Genomic DNA, 20,167 nt, shown 5'->3' with positions numbered 1-20,167 from the left:
CAAGATATATGAGCTCTTAGCGCTGTAGGACAGGGCCAAAAAACCCCCAAAACTCGAACAACCACTGCAGTCAACACAGTAGTAGTATCATTTTAGCCTGAAATAAGCAAGTTTCCCATCTTATGTAATTGTGGTTAAAATTACCTTTACTCCAGGCTGGAGAGCACCACAGAAGGAAGGAGGCTATTCTGGATTTATGCATTCAGGTATGTGATGATAACCATTTGTGAACTGGGGCACTTAATGAGTCTTGCTTTAGTTTCCTTAGCGCCCATTGGAGAATAAACATCACTATCCCAAAGCACTGAAATGAGGGTGTAAGGTGCATGTACCCTTAATTAAAAAATGTGTATGAGGAAGAGGGTTTGATGGGCTTAGTACAGCAGTAGGGAGTAGATGTCCAAGGGTGCTCAGGCTTCCCAAGGATGTAGAAGTTGAGAGAGTGGCCGTCACACAAGTCTTCTTGACTGGACGAGAAGGGCAGAGCACAACAGCACTGACCTGACGGCTTGCACTGCAAATGTTACTGTCATCTGTGTTAGCAGAGCCTGCTCTTTGATGTGACCCAGCAATGTTGAAAGGAAAGTGTTCCTGAAATGAGTGATTATCATCTTCAGAGAATGGGAGAGGCCTTAAAAACTGAGACGTGTTGGTTAAAAGTCAACCATACCACTGTGAGAGCTATGTCAGGATGGCAGGAGATAGTCTATCCAGGCCTGCAAATGTGGAGCCCTCTCAATCCAGGCTGGCTTCTGCTCCTTGGCTATAGCCCATCTGTCAGCCTCCAGCCAGGCTGTGGCATTGCCAACTCCATGCTGGGAGCAGAGTGGGTGCTTTGGCCATGGTGAGGCTGGCAGCAATGAAAGGTTGGGCCTGTTGGTTGAGTCTGATGGCCAGTTTATTCTTGTGTCCTGAAGGCTATATAAATCTTTTAAAAGCTGAGATCCTCCTGTATCATTTAGGGCTTTGAAAGAAAGCATCATCCTTGGTGGACAGTGTGAAATGATTCCTGGGAAAACCCTTGCACCACATATCCTAATGAGGAGTCTTGCACTCCCAGCAAAGTACAGCCAGCTGGGGCTTGGCAACATCCTTCTCGAGGTCAGTGTCCCATGGAGGTGGGAGGCTGGCTGCCTTGCAGCATTACTTGCTGCAGCTCTGAACGTCCTTCAAGGTAACGCTGGCTCAGTGCCTTCTGCTTTCCTCTGGGACATCTTTCCTCACTTTATTCATATAGTGAGTTGCAGAGGTCAGATGTAGGAGATGGACCATGGTGCTTCACAGCAGCGTGTTCTAGTTGCACCATGCTTCATTCTCCACCTCTTTGCATTTCTCAGAAAGTTTTCCCTGACACTTGTGTAAAATGTATCAGGCACCTTGGAAGCATACTCAAGGCCTGGGTAGAAAATGTATTTTGAAGACTGTGTTTGCAGGTTTCTGTATATTGTTTATGGACAAAAATACCTATATGTATATTTATCAGTCCTGCATTTTTTGACCCTTTGAGTTGGCAATGATATCAGACTTTCAGCAAGTTTCTAAGGAGATTTTCTGCTGATGTAAGGTCTGATGCTCTAAAAAAAACTTCTGCATCATGCAAAATGTAGGTAAAACAGACTCTTTGGTTTAGGTGTAATTGATTTTTATATTGACTTAAAATGTTATGTTCTACTATAAATTCTGAAAATGTCATCAGATACAATATATTACAAGGTGAAAAGTCATCCAACCCCTAAAATAACCCATTAAAATGTTAATATTGTAACATACTTATTTTCCAATTTTGAAAATGAAACCTCAACAAAATGAAAATATCTAAAAGGAAAATTTCCATAGGGATTAAATGATAATTTCTAGTAGAAAAGTGTGCATTTGGAAGAGTTTCAATTGCTTTCGATTTTAGAAGTCTTATCTCGAAATAGATATATAATAGATAAGTCCTTTTTGAGATAGCTGTAACACCTAACTTTGGCTTCAGCAGCTTGTTAAACCCTTCTGCTTGCAGCGAGACTTAGGCTGGTAGACCTTTTTTTTTTTTTTTTTTTTTTTTTTTTTTAAAATGTTAATATTGTAACATACTTATTTTCCAATTTTGAAAATGAAACCTCAACAAAATGAAAATATCTAAAAGGAAAATTTCCATAGGGATTAAATGATAATTTCTAGTAGAAAAGTGTGCATTTGGAAGAGTTTCAATTGCTTTCGATTTTAGAAGTCTTATCTCGAAATAGATATATAATAGATAAGTCCTTTTTGAGATAGCTGTAACACCTAACTTTGGCTTCAGCAGCTTGTTAAACCCTTCTGCTTGCAGCGAGACTTAGGGTGGTAGACCTTTTTTTTTTTTTTTTTTTTTTTTCTTTCATGGATAAATGATCATAGATTAGTCATAAAAGAATGGTCCCAACAGAAGAAGTGAAGAAAACATCTCCTGAAGTGACTTAACTGCCTGTAAACTCTGTGATGAAATTCACTTCCATCTAGATACCGGGTGATGCCCCAGGCAGACCATTGTGAAGCCATCTGTGAGCCAGTCTGGCCTCTCTCTTAAAAGCTGGAAGGCTGAATGGGACCTGGGGAATCTGCCTGGTCATTGGTATTTTGCAGCAAGACCTGTATCACTCTTGGTTTTTTGAGAGATCTTCTGCTTCACTCCTGTCGCTTTCCTCTGTGTCACTTCTGGCATCTTTTCTTTTCTAGAGGAAAGACAATTTAAATGAGATGCAAACCCTGTATCTTGGTATATATTAGAGGGGACCAGTCCTGTTTTCATTCACAGCACTGGTGTGTATACCTGACAGCTAAAATAAAAATAACAGGCATTATCATGTCCTTAAAGCAGTGTTGCAATTGTCCCTGCATTGGGACTTAAACTGCCAGAGGTTGACGTTGTTACAGTTTCACCTAACTTTTGAACGCTTTTTTTGTCGCCCTAATAATGTTCTTGTAATGTGAGCTTCTGAAAGTAAGTTAGTATTTATTCTACGTATAGTTAATCTGCATATTTTCCTGTGCAGTTTATTACTGCTAATGCTCTGAAAGTCATTGTGTATTTGTCCAGTGAGCATATTGACTGGTCTCCTCATTTCACAGTCATCTACAAACTTGATCACAAACTCCATCATTTCCTCCAGAAAAACTGCTTTTTCTCTTGATTTAGCTTCAATGAAGGAGTTCAAGGTAAGCTGAAAGCAACACACCAGCACTGTGGTGGGGTTTTTTTCTGCCCAAAGCCTTCACAAATCTACTCAGAGGCTACTAAGTTGCCACCTGCTTATGTCAGCAAGGCAGGCCAGGGAACTGGCATTTCTGATGACAAGGTTTCTTTCAGTGATCCCTATACAGACTTTGGCATGCATCAAAAGACTGTGGAATGCACCCAAAACTCAGAGGTGCAAATACACAGAGTGCTCTCTACCAGGTTCACCTGTTTGCTCCTTCCTTACTCCACTTCAGAAAAAGCTGAAAAGCTGTTAGGCAGTGAGGAGAAAGGGCTGCGGATGCGGATGACTCCCATGTCACTAGGGCACAGCTGCAAAGTAGAAAGGAGTTGCTGCTCTGATCTCCATGAGCAAAGGTATCTACACAACTCCCAACAGGTGACTTCAGAAGCTCTCAGGCTGCTGGTCGAGCAGTCCCATTTCTCCCACCCCCTTTCCTGCAGCCATGCAGGAGTTGCCCCGGATCTCATGGTCTCTCATGAGTACTGGTGGCACAGAAGAGACAAAGATTTTTCATACCGCACCATGGAGGATGACACCAAAGATCATCTGGATGATTAGATAGGACCAGAAGATGTGTAACAACTGCAGGACCATCAGGAAAGCATTTATCACACAGCTTACAAGGAACAACTGAAATTTTGTCACAAAGTAATAGTATGTGCTGTGGAAAAGAGAGAGGGAGAGACAAATCAGAAGGCATAAGTACCTTCATGCTTATCTGGGCAACTACTTGGCTCATGTGTCCCCAGGGCAGAGGTGATGGACGTGCTCCACCCCTTAACCAAACTAGTACAGGCTCCAAAGGAAGTAAAGGCCTGAGCTGTAGCTGGGCCAAGAACTCCTCTAGTTTCAACCTGTTCTCCAAAAACCCACAAAGGACACAGTAAACATCAATACAGATGAGTTTGGAACACCGATCATGTGGTTAATGCATAAATAATAGTGGCTTTTCCAAAACATTTATCAAAAAGTGATGGGTACGAGGAGTCTCACGCATATCTCTTCTCTTGCAGGCAATTAGACTACAAGCCAACCACTTTATCCCATAAATATAACAGTCTAAGTGAGCCGGCTTTGAGCTCCCCCTGCACGGCAGCGTGGCTGCATGGCAGTGCTCTCCTCTTGAGCTGGGACACCTCTCACTGTTGCTTCTTGATGGCAGAGAGACCTTTTACCAACAGCAGATCTTTGGTAAGTGACCAATATCATGCATAACCCCATAGTATGGTAACTTTGATTTTGCCTTAGTAACACTGCTTGCATGCTGAATTGATGTTGATGATCTGGATACAGCTGCACTAAGACTCCTCTCTGTGAAGGAGCTTAGAAAGCAAGGGGGTCCATTCTGAACCTTGTGACCCAACAGGAAAGCCTCCCTTACCCTTTGTGTCCTCCATCTCTCTATGAATCATTTCAGCTCAAGTGTAACTCAGTTTTCCTTCATATGTTTTCTCATGCAGAGAGTGAACCTTGCCATTGAACTTTGTGAAATTGCACTTTGCAACATCATATTAAAATTGCTTTGCTAACAGTAGTTCTTTAAGTGATCTAAATCACCCATTCACAACATAGAGCTGAGCTGTACTAGGGCTGCACCATCAGGCTCCATGCTCTGCCCAGCTCTCACAAAGCATGTCCTAGGGCACCTGCAGAAACTCTGTATTAAAATCTCCAACAATGCGATAGTCTTTGCTGAGAGGTCGGTTATCAGAAACCTGCAATGCTTCCCAGAAGTACCAAGAACCGGCAGCATTTCTCCTAAAATAAATCTGGAGAGGAGCAATGGACAAAAATTAAACAAGGGGACCCGAACACTGGCACTAAAATAAAAAGATTATAAATTAATTTTTTTAACTGAAGTCAGGAAAGAGTTGAGGGTACAGATGAAAAGTTGGGCAGCGCATTATTTTTGCAGGTCACAGAAACTGGCAGGGACAGACAGGAGGAAAGCACTGGTTAGGAAACAGAGAGCGGTTCAGCTTGGGAGAGAAATGACAAAGACTAGTACGTGTCCTGTTCCACAAGTTATCTAAGACATGAAATCTAAGACACATTTGAAACTGTTGGATGCAGTGTGTATTTGCTCTGCTCTTGTCCTCCTAGACATTTGCTTCTGGCTGCTGATGCAGACAGGTGCTAATCTAGATGGACCCGTGGTCTGACCTGGCATATCTATTATCTTCTTTGTCCTCATGGTATGATACAAAAGTTGAGATAGCGGGACTTGACTTTTTGCAGTGGAGACCACTGAAGTCATGGTTATTCTGTTTTCTTTCTTGGGAACATTGCCTCAAGCTTTTATTTTTCTTCTCTTTAAAAGGGAGCCATTTCACCAGCAGAACCTGGGACTTGTTATGCAAAGTCAGCCTCACAGGCACCCAGACTAAGTGGCAGCAAGATAAAAATTCAAAACTCAGCATCTTCAGTGTTGGTATGGATCCAGGGCAGGAGCAGAAGACAGAAACGCAGACTTGTTCCTATGTGTGTATAAGAAAAATTCTTCTGGCTGTAATAAATGAAATGTTTGGTTTTGAAAGAAAACAGAAACCTTAAACTATAACATAAGTGCTGTGGAATGAGTTTCTGGAAAGTTAACCGGGATCACCTTTTCCAGGCAACTTGGCAGTGGTAAAGAAAGGGGAACAATTTCAGCATAGTTAAAGGCTGGGAGTGTGATCAGAAAAGCCATTGCCCAAGACTGGTGCCTGTGTGTGGCTTCTGGAGGAACCATTGTTGATACCCTCCCAGCATATCAAGTATCCTACCTCCTGAATTCTTAGTCTGTACTCATGATTTTCTTGTTTTATTTCAGATAGATGGTGGGTCACCAATGGTGGGTATGCCATTGTTTCTATACTAATTTTATCTTAATAAAGCTTTAAGCAGGCCTTAGTCTGCTGAAAAATTCTTGGGAAATTCGAAGCAGTACAGTTTGTACCTTTTTTCTCTTGTAGGAACCAGTGTTTGCAACAGGAGGAGGCTACTTCCTACACACTGCAAGAGTCAAACCAGGTCTTAAGCAGGAGTAGTGGAGGAATACCCTCAGACTGTGATAGGGATGGCTTTAGGCAGATGGAGAAAGAAGTTCTAAAACATTCCCAGTGCCACAATAGCTCATGAGAAGTCAGCTGCTGTGGCTGCATGTTAGCATCTTATCACGGCATGAGAGACAGCCCCAGGTGAGAGATAGACCCTGCCTAGGAGAAGCAGTCAGAGCATGGGAATGGAGGGGCAGAGGCTGTGGCTCTAGTTAATTAATTAATATAGTTAAAAACCTGTTGTTTTTTGGGGGGGGTTCCTCAGTTCCAGTTGGATTAATTTTTGAGCTTACCTGTAGTGTCCTGTTCCCCGCCTTTCCTTCCCTCAGCACGGAGGGTCATCTCTCCAGAAGCAAAAATAGCACATAACACCCATGTTGAGAGAACATTAAAACATAACTCACATCAACGGGAAAAGGACAAGCCGGGAGATGATGAAAACCACAGCAAAAACAATAAAGACTGCTTCGCAGACCCGCTTCCATTTCATGTAATGGAGCATCTTGGCAAGCTGTAGAGAGACAAAGTGCCCTATGTCCTGTGTGCCTGTGTTCTCCTTCTAGGGGACTGAGGGATTTCCCATGTCCTGCAAGAGTTACTGGACTTGTGGGGGTGTGTCCCAGACCCCATGCACTTGATCACTTTTCCCCAAGAGCGGTAAATCTGATACTTCTTAAATGCACTGGTATGAGTGTGGGCCACTGCATCCACGTGCGTCATGTGTAGTAAGGCACACAGTTCCCAGTGCTACCCACAGACACCAGTACAGATCTGCATTTACGGGTGAGGGTAACTCACCTCTAAAATATAATCAGAGGCATCATGGACCAGCATGACTATCATCCCAAACCGTACAAGATTGGCACAGTAGGAGACAAAGATCAGAGTGATGGTGGCAATGTGGTGGATGATCTGTTCCTTAAAGTCCTGGCATGAGAAAAGAGATTATGTGTCACTCTTACTGTGACTGGGAACACCTGTTCCTGGATGCTGCTGCCTCACTAGGATATGCCAAACACCTCCACAAAGCAACAGTGCTCCATCCTCTGCTACAGCTCTATAAGGTCCTGCACAGTCCCGAGAAGAATGAGCATCTTTATGCCCAGTTCATGGAAATCCAGACAAATACCAGTGAGGTACACATAAGTGCAAACATGTCAAAAGACAGATTTTATAAGTTTTCCATTAATCGATCTGCCCTTACAAAATTACTTTCTTAACACCCCATATTTTCCTCCCAGACCCCTCCACTGTTTACTGAAGAGCTTTTTCTAACGGCAGTAGATTGCTCTTTGCCTGGGGCAGGTCCTAGCCATAATGGAGGCAGCTTTTCAACCTCCCTGTGCTGCCCATGAAGAGGGACCATGGGGTGGAGATACTGTAGGTGGGGAATACGCGTTCTCATGTAGAGGACCTTGCTGGGTGGTTCATTCCTGCATTGACAAATCTGTAAGTACACACAGTCAATGCTTTGGGATATGAGAAGGTGACTCCTCACCGCGCTAGAGAGATTGGGAAGGGCAGCTCTGGCCCAGGGAGGATCACTGCTGGGCAGTGTATTCCTGCTTCTTCTGGGGAGCATTGCAGATGTCCAATAACTGACCTGTCTACAAAGACTATTGAAGTGTTGGCAATTTTAATACAAAGTTTCTGCAGGTTCTCTGGACCCAGGACATGCTTTGCCTGGGGGAAAAGCATGTAGTCTCTGAAGAGAGATGTGATCATCAAATTAAACAATCAAATGAAGCTGAGATTGAACCTTAGCTTGTGCAGTTCAGCTATATGGCTCTGAGCGGTCTCCGCTGCAGACCAAGGCAATGGCAACAGTGGATGATGGGTCCATGGGGCCCAAGATCTCACGTCATCCCACGCTGCAAAGGCCACACATGCAGTACCCTCATCACAACAGCCTAGCTCCCTCGAATCAAGAGGACACAGCCCTGAGCAGGGTGGCACCTGAGACCAGAGCTGGGAAGGGCCATGATATCATGTCCACCCAGTGACTGTCCCTTGGCCAGGTGTGGAGATCCCATGTCAGCTCTCAGCACTTCCCTCGCCGAGCTGGCAATAAGGCCATGCTGCACAGGAATGGGACTCAGCGCCAGGTGCAATGGTGGGATATGAGAGCTGCAGGGAGACCCCCTGCTCAGAGGTCTTTGCAGCAGCATGTGTGTCATGTCCTTTGCATCCCCAGGGAGCTGACAACGGGAGGGGAGATCCTCATGACAGGGACGGACCAAGCCAGCGCATTGCAGTTGTGCCGCTGTCACTCACCTTCCTCTTCACGTCGAAGGGTAGGGTGGCCACCAGAGAGCAGTAGAAGGAGAGCTCCAGCAGGTAGAACCAGCCCAGAGCAGGTGGGAGAGGCTGCGAGACAAGTGACAGGCAGTGTGACACCCCTGCCTAGCCCTGGGGGATGGGAAGCCCCTTCATTCAATCATTTGGGACAGCAGGGCTTCTTCATGCCTAAATTTTCATCTTCCCTGTGACTGAACCGTTTGTTGATGCACTGTCAAGCCTGGTCCAAAGTCAGGACCAGCCCTGGCCAGACAGCCTGAGAGGAGGTGGGGGTCTCCGCTCTGCAGGGGTTCAGACACCTCTCATCTCCATCCATGCTTTGAGAGGCTGAGGGAAGTCCTGACCACCAGATTCCTTTTGTGGCCACACACATAGGGCTGCTTCCAGCCAGGCAATGGTTACAGAGAAACTCCTTAAGAAGAGGTGCCTGCTCAGGGCAGACACTCTCCATCCATATGGAGTACCTACAAGGAGCTTGTCAAGAAAACAGTACCATGCTGTTCACCATGGTGCATGATGTAAGGATGGGAAACAGCAGGCATAAGTTGAAATGAGAGGTGGATGTAAGGAGAAACATTTTCATCATGACTGCAGTCCAACAGTGGAATAGATTGCCTAGAGAGCTTGTGTTGTCTCCATCCTTGAAGGTTTTCAAAACTAGACTGGAGAAAGCCTTGGGTAAGCTGGTCTGAGCTCACAGCTGAGTGCTGTGAGCAGGAGATTGGACAAGAGACCTCTTGGTCCCCCTTCCAATATGAATTATCCTGTGAATCCATGTACTTGCTGCTCACCTGGTGTGGAAATCTCAGCCAGCACACAGTATGATCCCAAAACCAGGGCTTCTGTGCAGAGAGAAGGCAGCAGTAAGAACCTGTAGCCTTTCAATGACATGTAATGACCATGTGAAGAAGTACTTTGAGAAGTCAGGATGTCCATGCTAGATCCAATCTACATTTGAGCTCTGGAAAGAGTGGTTGACAAAATGCATTGGTCATTAGTGAATGCGCAGGATGTCACACAGATGGCTTTGATACGCAGTGGGCAGCAGCCCCAGCCAGGACATGGTCTGCTCTTGGTTGAGATGCAAGGGCTGTGTGTGGGTATCAGTGAGGAATCAGACAATGATCTAAGACAAGGAGAAAACCATGGTAACATCACTGATACCTAGCCAGGTTTACCCAAGGAAAGGGGGGTAAACCTGGATCAGGACTGGGGATGGTTCTGCTCCATGCCCTTGAATTTGTCCTTCTTTGGCTTTGGACCCTTAGTCATAGTCACACATGATCTTTGGAGGGGCTCTTTGAAATGGCCCAGGACCATTGGCCTCATTTGCCATGAATGACAAACCCTTGAAAGGTGTCACTCCACAGCATCACCCTGCTCATGTACTTACATCGTACAGGAGAGCCAGCCCAGAGAAGAATGAAGTTGAATAGAATGTAAATCTCCAGCTAAAACAGAAAAAAAGGGAATTAAAATTTCCTCCAGAGTTGGAATAGCTCCTCAGGCTGTGCCCAGGACACTGCAAAGCCCACAGGGGAACCTATGCTTGTTTGGACAGGGGTTTGAAGCACGTCAGCTCTGTTTGTGCATGCACACAACAGCAACAGGACCCACAGCTCTCCCAGGCTCTGCTTCCATCCATGCTGAGCCCAAATTCCCGGTGTACTCCATCAACACTAAGCAGGATGCAGTATGAGTACCGAGATGCCTCTACCTGTCTCCTTTTGTTTGGGTGTTTGTAATGACCTGTGCAAATGCTTCTATACCACAGCCTGGGCGAGGCACTGAATTTTTGCTAGTGATGGCACAGGAATACTGGGGGTTTTATCAGTTTCCTCAGAAATGCTGCAGAGTGAGGAGCACTGACCAAGATTTCAGGAGAAGATTTTTTAAAAAGCATAATAACAGTGTTCAAGCACTGGGTTTTTTTCAGACGGAGAGTAGATCTTCTACTTGAGGGGGGTCTTTGTGTGCATATAGCATCAAACCTCAAGCTGAGAACCAGAGAGAACCTGATTCTTTTGACTGATAGAGTTGGTGACTACTTTCTGCATTCTGACTCCATCTATTGCTGAGACACGCAGGAAGATTTAATGAGAGAGCACACAGATTGAGGAAAAGGAATGCTACAAGGATTTCAGTGCTTTCCAGTGTTATTCAGTTTTTACCTCACTCTGTTCGTGGCTTGCACAGCCTACTAACTGCACCTCATGGATTCATTGTATATCCAATAATCCATCCTGAGAATATTTTAAAATTTTAATTTAGTATCAAGATCATCTTGGAAAGAAGTTTGATGCATTTTACAAATAGCATTGCTGCTCAGAGCCCCTCCAGCATCTGAGATTTAAACCTGATCTGCATAAAGGCCAGTGGACTCTTTTGAGGTAACTTTAACTTTTTAAAGTTAAAAGGGGAAAGGAAGGAAGGATGAAGCTGGCAGCACTGCACGGTGGCTCTGTTGCCAGTGTGTGTAGTGATGGGACACAGCCTCATGGTACAAAGCCTCCTTTTGCAGCCGCAGCTGGCAGCGTGGTCCTCTGGGACTGTGTCTGGGGCTAAGGACAGGGCAAGGGATGGTGATGGTGTGCAGACCTTGTTGGAGGTCTCCGTTACCAAAAGCCTCTGCTGGCCACCTACCTGGACTCACAGAACTTTTTCATCAGCCCAGGCCGGTCCTGGGCCCGCCGGTGCCGGAACCAGGTCTCCACCTTTTTGACTGGCAGGCCACTTTGCTTGGACAGTGAAATAAGGTCCCCCTAGAAAGCAGATCAGGGAAGCAGGATTTAGCCTTCCAAGGCTGTCCCCATGTGGGTGGGAAGAGCTGTGCTCCAGCAGGCTGCCTCTGCGGATCTATATTTCCCTGAAGAACACCTTTCTTTGGGAAAAAAATCATATCAGCTCTATTTGCATTTGTGAACTCACAAATAATTTTGGCCACTTTAAACCTCCAATTCAGGCATATCTAAATGCAGGTTCAAAAGAAAGCACAGGCTCTCCCTGGTTGAATTTTGACAGCTGTACACAATGGCATGCAATGTCTTTGCTATAAAAGTCTAAATATTTTTTTTTCCCAACACTGATGTAATTTTGACTGATAATTACAGGTAGCAACTTGAAGATAAAAGAAGTTTTAGCTTGTGATAATAAAGAAACAAGCACATAGTTCATTCAGTAATGTCAGAAAAAACATCCAGCTGTTTGAGCAACTGCCCACACACAGGCTGAAAAGCATCATTTCCAACATGCTTTATTTTATGCATGAATTCCAAATAAAACTACCTAGCCTTAAGATTTACAAACTGTGATTAAAATGAATGTAAAGATGAGCTCATTAACATTTTTTAATTAATCTGACAATTCTTTACACAAATTTAAGTAAAAAATTATTTTTAAAATTCATGCATCAGTGTGAGTCATGATGTGGACCTAAAGAGTGAATGGAGTTCAGTCCAGTTGGTGGCTGGTCACAGGGGTGTTCCCCAGGGCTCGGTATTGGGGCTGGTTCTGTTTAATACTTTTATCAACAACCTGGATGAGGGGATCGAGGGCACCCTCAGTAACTTTGCAGATGACACCGAGCTGGGCAGGATGTTGATCTGCTGGAGGGTAGGAAGGTTCTACAGAGGGATACGGACAGGCTAGATGGATGGGTTGAGGCCAAGGGGATGAGGTTCAACAAGGCCAAGTGCCGGGTCCTGCCCGTGGGTCACATCAACCCGATGGATGCTCCAGGCTGGGGGCAGAGTGACTGGAACTGCCTGGGGAAAAGGACCTGGGGGTGTTGGTCGACAGCAGCTGAACATGAGCCAGCAGTGTGCCCAGGTGGCCAAGAAGGCCAATAGCCTCCTGGCCTGTGTCAGTCATAGTGTGGCCAGCAGGACCAGGGCTGTGACCATCCCCCTCTACTGGGCACTGGTGAGGCCCCACCTCAAGGGCTGTGTCCAGTTTTGGGCTCCTCAGGACTGGAAAGACCTCAAGGGTCTGGAGCATGTCCAGAGAAGGGCAATGAAGGAGAAAAGGAGGCTGAGGGGACACCTCGCTCTCTAAAACTCCCTGAAAGGAGGGTCGGTCTCTTATCCCAAGGAAGAGGTGATGGGACAAGAGGAAATGGCCACAAGTTGTGCCAGGGGAGGTTTAGGATGGATATCAGGAAAAATTTCTTCACTGAAAGGATTATCAAGCCTTGAAACAGGCTGTCCAGGAAAGTGGTGAAGTCACCATCTCTGGAGGTATCTAAAAGACTGTTTTTTGACTGGCAGGCCACTTTGCTTGGACAGTGAAATAAGGTCCCCCTAGAAAGCAGATCAGGGAAGCAGGATTTAGCCTTCCAAGGCTGTCCCCATGTGGGTGGGAAGAGCTGTGCTCCAGCAGGCTGCCTCTGCGGATCTATATTTCCCTGAAGAACACCTTTCTTTGGGAAAAAAATCATATCAGCTCTATTTGCATTTGTGAACTCACAAATAATTTTGGCCACTTTAAACCTCCAATTCAGGCATATCTAAATGCAGGTTCAAAAGAAAGCACAGGCTCTCCCTGGTTGAATTTTGACAGCTGTACACAATGGCATGCAATGTCTTTGCTATAAAAGTCTAAATATTTTTTTTTCCCAACACTGATGTAATTTTGACTGATAATTACAGGTAGCAACTTGAAGATAAAAGAAGTTTTAGCTTGTGATAATAAAGAAACAAGCACATAGTTCATTCAGTAATGTCAGAAAAAACATCCAGCTGTTTGAGCAACTGCCCACACACAGGCTGAAAAGCATCATTTCCAACATGCTTTATTTTATGCATGAATTCCAAATAAAACTACCTAGCCTTAAGATTTACAAACTGTGATTAAAATGAATGTAAAGATGAGCTCATTAACATTTTTTAATTAATCTGACAATTCTTTACACAAATTTAAGTAAAAAATTATTTTTAAAATTCATGCATCAGTGTGAGTCATGATGTGGACCTAAAGAGTGAATGGAGTTCAGTCCAGTTGGTGGCTGGTCACAGGGGTGTTCCCCAGGGCTCGGTATTGGGGCTGGTTCTGTTTAATACTTTTATCAACAACCTGGATGAGGGGATCGAGGGCACCCTCAGTAACTTTGCAGATGACACCGAGCTGGGCAGGATGTTGATCTGCTGGAGGGTAGGAAGGTTCTACAGAGGGATACGGACAGGCTAGATGGATGGGTTGAGGCCAAGGGGATGAGGTTCAACAAGGCCAAGTGCCGGGTCCTGCCCGTGGGTCACATCAACCCGATGGATGCTCCAGGCTGGGGGCAGAGTGACTGGAACTGCCTGGGGAAAAGGACCTGGGGGTGTTGGTCGACAGCAGCTGAACATGAGCCAGCAGTGTGCCCAGGTGGCCAAGAAGGCCAATAGCCTCCTGGCCTGTGTCAGTCATAGTGTGGCCAGCAGGACCAGGGCTGTGACCATCCCCCTCTACTGGGCACTGGTGAGGCCCCACCTCAAGGGCTGTGTCCAGTTTTGGGCTCCTCAGGACTGGAAAGACCTCAAGGGTCTGGAGCATGTCCAGAGAAGGGCAATGAAGGAGAAAAGGAGGCTGAGGGGACACCTCGCTCTCTACAACTCCCTGAAAGGAGGGTCGGTCTCTTCTCCCAAGGAAGAGGTGATGGGACAAGAGGAAATGGCCACAAGTTGTGCCAGGGGAGGTTTAGGATGGATATCAGGAAAAATTTCTTCACTGAAAGGATTATCAAGCCTTGAAACAGGCTGTCCAGGAAAGTGGTGAAGTCACCATCTCTGGAGGTATCTAAAAGACTGTTAGATGTGGTGCTGAGGGACGTGGTTTAGTGATGGACTTGACAGTGTTAGGTTTATGGTTGCACTTGATCTTACGTATATTTTCCAACCAAAATGATTCCATGATTCTGAAGGACTTGTAGTTCTGCTAAAAATAAGGAGCCTTATTCATAGACTCCACCCAGAGGGGGTGATGGCTGCCTCCTTACCAGAGCCAGCAGCTCTCACACTACCTGCTGTATTTGATAGGCAGCAGCTCAGGAGGTGCTGGGACTGCAGCTGTTGAAGACGTTGGGAGATGCTGAAATATTTGCTTATATTTTTTCTTCCCTGGGAGGGTGGCTAGCAGTAACTGACTTGCCTGTGAGGCTGGTTTGGTTGGGCTGGGGTATCTGGACAGAGAGAAGGTTGCTCGCCTGGGCTCTCAGGACACTGGGGCAAAGGGGACACTCACCTCCTTCGGGGTCCTGCCCAGCAGAACATAGAAGTCTTCCAGTGTGGCACTGGGCTGAAGTTTGGGCCTCAGCTTGTCACTCACACCCAACCTCCGGCCCAAGGGCAGAGCTACAGTTCTGCAAGAGGAAAGAGTTCAGCCAGGACAGGACGTGTGTGCCTGTGCAGCAAGACCCTGGCAGTGCCATATCCTGTGTATGGCTGTGCTGCCCCGGGGGTCCGGCACTGCCCTGAGTGCTCACACCCCCAGCCCAAGGGGTCCAGCACTACCCCAGCTGTACACGCACAGCCCAAGGGACCCAGTACTGCTCCAGGGGCACACGGGAAGCCCAGTGCGTCTGTCAGATCAATGTTCTTTCTTGAGAGATACACTGGCACCAAAGCAAAGGTGAGGAATGCTGGATGTGCAGTGGAGACAATAACAGCAACTACAAAATGAGCAATAATTAATTCCTCTGCTGAGGCCCCAAGATGCCTTGCATTTCTCTATGTTTCTCTATATTTCACCTTTACAATGCCCCAAGCAGTCCAGACCATGTCATGAAACCAGTCTGCAAGTGTCTGAGTATCCCATGTGCTCTGTGCTCAGGGTACCCTGAGCTAAAGCAGGAGCCAGGGACAGAGTAACCAGCACGAGGACGTGCTGGTTACTACAGGAAACACTAGCTTTGCAGGAAACGCCAGCAAGGCTCTAGTGGGAGGCACAGGTTTCTAAAATCTTGTTTCTAGGAAGCCAGGCAAGTGCAACACCTTTGAAGGAAGACCTGATGACCCTGGAATAAATTCTGACTCTGTGCAGCCCCTGTCTGCCACAGGTTCTGCCACAGCTGGGGGAAGCCAGGTCTCCAGGGAGATGGGCCAGTGCTTCCCCAGCTCCTCTAGGCCACAGGAGAAAGTTCATGTCCCAACTGAGAGCAGCTTTGCTGAGCACCCCCTGCCTGAAGTCCTGCTCTGCCTGGTGGGGACGTACCTCAGCAGTTCTGCCCATGCTGGCAAACTGCCCCGCGTTACCCGGTCAGCTCCCTGATTTCCTGCATGAGGTTGGTCTGTACCTCCCCACATGTTGGGTCCTCAGGAAAAAGGCCCCAAAGCCCATTCTGAATCCATCTCCTGTGCTGAGCCATGTGGACCTACCTCGTTTACACATGGGTCCTGGGGAGACGCCGGTCAGTCCTCCAGGATTCCCTGGGGAGGACGATTTCCCTCAGCTAGGGCACTAGAGTACATCATCTCTGACTGAACTGGGGATCTCTGCTGCTGAGAAAGGAGAGCAGGGCAGAGCTGGGCAAAGAGCAGTGGTCGGAGCAAAGCGGTCCCACAATGAGCTCCAAGAGCCATGGTCATCTCCTCCTTCTGCCTCTGTGCTGAGAATGGGGGCTCACATTCAGGAGCATCCTATAGGATCAAGCTGAACCCTGGCTCAGCTGGGGGCTCCCAACACTGATGTACCCAGAAGATTTCTTATCTGTGTGGCAAGCTCCCTCTCCAGAGGGACCCTCCACCCACAGCCACGGTGTGACCGATGGACAGACTTGCCTTTTCACACCTGCTGGTGCAGGTTACGTTACAGGTACAGGCGAGAGGGAGGGCAGGACAAAGCTGCCACACAAATACCATATGTCACAAAAAGTGGAGATTCCATTATTCTTGGGGATAATCCCCTGTCCACTTTGTAGTGGTCAGGAAGCAGGTAAGGATTAGTCTGGAGCAACCCTGCAAGACACTGGTAGCAACCAGCACAGGAGAAATCAGATTTGCTGCGCTCACCTTTCAAAGATGCATCGGACAGTGATCAAGAGCAGGGCACCGGGGATGCAGAGCAAGAGGTCCTGAGGCTGCGGGTACTGTATACCCTTCATGTCTTCCCAGGTAGCTCCAGGTGGCAGCCAGTATTCATGGTGCCAGAACCCCTCTGACAGTCCCATCCTGGTCAGATGGTGGGTGCAGAAAGCAGAGGCTCTGGGACTCGGCAAGCAGGTAGCAGCAAGGCATAAGACTCGCTCCTCAATCAGGATTCCCAGCTCAACAGCTTGTCATTCACACTCCCCACCTCTCACTCGATCCCATGAGTATGACTTCAGAGTAGCTGAAATAGCATTACTTGTTCTGACCTGCCTGTCTTGGAGGTGGGGCAAGATGTCCTAGTACAAGAAAGTAATTTAGTGGGTGTCAAGGTGGTGGAGTTACCTTCAGTTACACTCTGCTGTACAGATGACTGAAGTCCCTACGTAGTGACAGTAACAGCAGGAGCTTCTCTCTTGCTCCCTCTTTCTACCAACCTTTTCCCTCCCAGGCTGCAAAGCCCTCACCTGTTCATCAGCTCAGACACCTGGCAGAGGGTGTGGATGGAAGTCTCAGGGGGGGACTGGCAACAGCCATTAAGATCTTATGGCACCCTTAGGGCCCCATCAGTCTCAGTTTTCATTCTTCCATCTTGCCCAGCAACACCCCATATCCTAGTTGCATTTTGAACCGTCACATACTGAGCAGTAAAGTGATATACTGCTCCCCAAAACTATTCAGAAGAGCTAACACTCAGCTCAGCACCTCAGGACACTTCCCCATGTGCACTGCATTGCTCTCCTCCATATTCAATTTCACTTCTGTTTTATCACTCAGTCTCATTACTGTAAGTCCTTCTGCAACTGCTTGCAGTCAGTCTGCATCATCATCATCGTAACTTCCATTATCAACCAATTTCACCATCCGCCTTTCCCTACCCCATTTTGGGGCACCTGCAACAATACATAGCTACAAAATATCAAATCCCTGCTGGTCTCTCCCAGTAACCTCAGGTGGATTTCTGTAAGTCTGTGGGGAGAGCCCTTTCTGAATGCCTTTTCAAAGCTGAGTAGGTAGCAGGTTCTCTCCTCTGCATGTGCTCACTGACTCTTTGGGATAACTCCAGCAGAGTGAGACATAATTTCCTCATATACAACCCATGGAGACTCTTCCCTATAATGTTATGTTCATGTTTCCACAAATTCCAACATTTATTATACTTTGTACTGGTCTGACCAGTTTGGATGTCACACAACAGATGGCTGTAGCTCCTCACATTCTTAGAACGATCTTAAATTTTTCTGACAACAAAATGATTCAAAACAAAAAATGCCATTGGTAGTTGGTAGTTTAACTCCTTTTAGAATGAGTTTCCTCTTGATACTTGAGTGAATGCCACACAGATTTGAAGGTTTGCTACTGTTCAGTTAGTCTGTTTGCTGTAGAACATCTTCTCACCCATCAGCTTGAGATGGATCCTCTTAAGATGTGACCTCAGCAAGATGTCAGGTACTGGGCCCTCTCTAAGCTTCTAAGCAGGGAAGTCATAGGCAGGCAGCTCATGGAATTTTTTGGCTCTAACCTTATCTTGTTTCAGTGTTTTTGCCATATGCCTCGATTATCTGTGACTCCTGCAGTCTTTCCAGTGTTTCAGAGACTGGTATTACCTTTCAAGCTGTTTCTCAAGCTATTTCTTGGCCTCTTTATTGCATGCTCACATTAATCTGCCAAAGTTATAGGTCCTTTCCACTTTCCTTGTTTAGACATGACTTCAGCTTTCTGAACACCGGCTTGCTGGTGCTTAGGGATACAGGCAGTGTATCTCTTGTACACGTGCGAACGAGAAAAGCGATGTCTTTCAAAGTGTAGCCATCCAAGTAAAAGTTTCCTTGGGCATACGTGTCTAAATGAAAATTGTGGTGGATGCACATCTCTGATGTTTCCTGAGTGTGTGCAGTGGGAATGGAATCATCGTACCAAGCTGCTCTTAAAACAGCACTAGCTGTCCACCTCTACTGGAATCAGCAGATTCAAGTCAGCTACAATTTTGGGCCAGGATGGCCAGATGCCAGCCTGGGGGCTGTGCTTTGCCAGTCCTTGACTCACCCACCACACAGCACCCTGGGAGCACCAATAAACACTATTTTTCTTGTCGCTCACTTGGAGCTGAATGCCTCATCTCCCACAACTGCTTGATAACATTATGTGATCAGAGGTTGTTGCGAGGCAGGGGTGGTCTCTTCTCCCAAGGAACAGGTGACAGGACTAGAGGAAACGGCCTCAAGTTGTGCCAGGGGAGGTTCAGATTGGATATTAGGAAAAAATTTTACACTGAAAGGGTTATTAAGCCTTGGAATGGGCTGCCCAGGGAAGTGGTTAAGGCACCATCCCTGGAGGTGTTCAAAAGATGGGCTGACATGGTGCTGGGGGACATGGTTTAGGGTTTAGTGATTCTTTTTTTTTTTTTTTTGGTCAGAATTAGGTTGATGGCTGGACTAGATGATCTTGAAGGTTCCTTCTAACCTAGATGATTGTGTGATTCTATGAGGCATGCACTGTGATGCCTCCCCTGTGCACATGGGGTGATAAAGTTATGGGGAAATAGATTCTGCTGTTGTGCTCAGTGCTCCATCTGCTCAGCAGGGTTTTTCAGCAGACAAGTTGACAGTCTTGCTGCAGGTTTTCTACACAGCTTCTCTAATCTGGGGGCTGGGATGCCTGTAGCATGGAGGAGGTGGAGGGAGTTGATATACTAAATTCATAGATACTATCACAGCACTCATAAGCTTCCAACACTGGAGCAGACATGAAGTGAGAAGGTGGAGCAACACGGGGAGGAAGCTGATTACATACAGAGCTTCTTTAAGCCGTAGCAAGGTGATGGCAAGAAAACAAATTCGGCAGTTGATCCGCCCCAGTGACTCATCACTGCCATGCTCAGTTCCTCAGCTAAAAGCAGCACTCAGTAGTTCTTAATCAAGTCCAACAGCTCTCCTGAGTCCTTGATGCATCCTTTCACAAGAAGCAGATTTGCATCCTAATGAGCTTATCTCAGTCTTCAGGGGTACAGGAAAGCCCTGAGGCTAAAATTCAGCTGGCATCAACATATGTCTACAATGGCTCCACAGTGCATTGTGCAGTCTCTGGGAAGCATTCTGCTCCTCAGGTCAGAGGTGGTGTGATTTTACAACAGGGATCTTTCCTCACCTTCTAAAACCTCCTGAACAGGGACATTAGTTTCTCTCCTCCTGTCTTTGCAAGTCCAAAGCATCTCCCCAGTGCTGCAATCTTGGACTTGCCACTGCCCTGACAGTACCAAGTAACATGGCCCGCCCCTAGGTCTAGCGTAGGGGTGCCCCAAAGTGTCCCTTGTTCCAGGGACAAAAGCAGCTTTATCTAGTAGGAGACAAATCAGGTGGCTGCAGTTCTCTACTGGCATGGCCCAGTATGACTGCGTGTCCTGGGTACGCAACATCTGCTCCACACACGCTGCAGGTGTACCACCAGCCTTGGCACGTGTCTTCCCTCATCACACATTTACCTACACGCGAAACTAGCCAGGTCACCTCCTGCTAGTTAGAGAGGCAGAAAAGAGTCCAGACAATCA

At 46.7% G+C, this 20,167-nt stretch overlaps 1 protein-coding gene across 1 annotated transcript; it reads right to left on the bottom strand.

The window, feature by feature from the left end:
- Positions 1 to 2,466: 2,466 nt before the first annotated feature.
- LOC106900604 (ceramide synthase 4-like) lies at positions 2,467 to 16,703 on the bottom strand. The gene is made up of 10 exons (XM_014962727.1): positions 16,546 to 16,703; positions 14,780 to 14,897; positions 11,204 to 11,322; positions 9,954 to 10,011; positions 9,352 to 9,402; positions 8,537 to 8,629; positions 7,061 to 7,189; positions 6,667 to 6,773; positions 3,741 to 3,885; positions 2,467 to 2,696 (listed from the first exon to the last, which is right to left on the bottom strand). The coding sequence occupies exons 1-10, from the start codon at positions 16,701 to 16,703 to the stop codon at positions 2,619 to 2,621; spliced, it is 1,056 nt and encodes a 351-aa protein (XP_014818213.1). The 3' UTR covers positions 2,467 to 2,618.
- Between the last annotated feature and the right edge of the window lie 3,464 nt (positions 16,704 to 20,167).

This window comes from Calidris pugnax, unplaced genomic scaffold (assembly GCF_001431845.1).
Source record: "Calidris pugnax isolate Ruff unplaced genomic scaffold, ASM143184v1 scaffold952, whole genome shotgun sequence".
NCBI classification, from domain to species: Eukaryota; Metazoa; Chordata; class Aves; order Charadriiformes; family Scolopacidae; genus Calidris; species Calidris pugnax.
The sequence above is the reverse complement of the archived record's forward strand: the minus strand, read 5'-3'. Positions and strand labels throughout refer to the sequence as shown.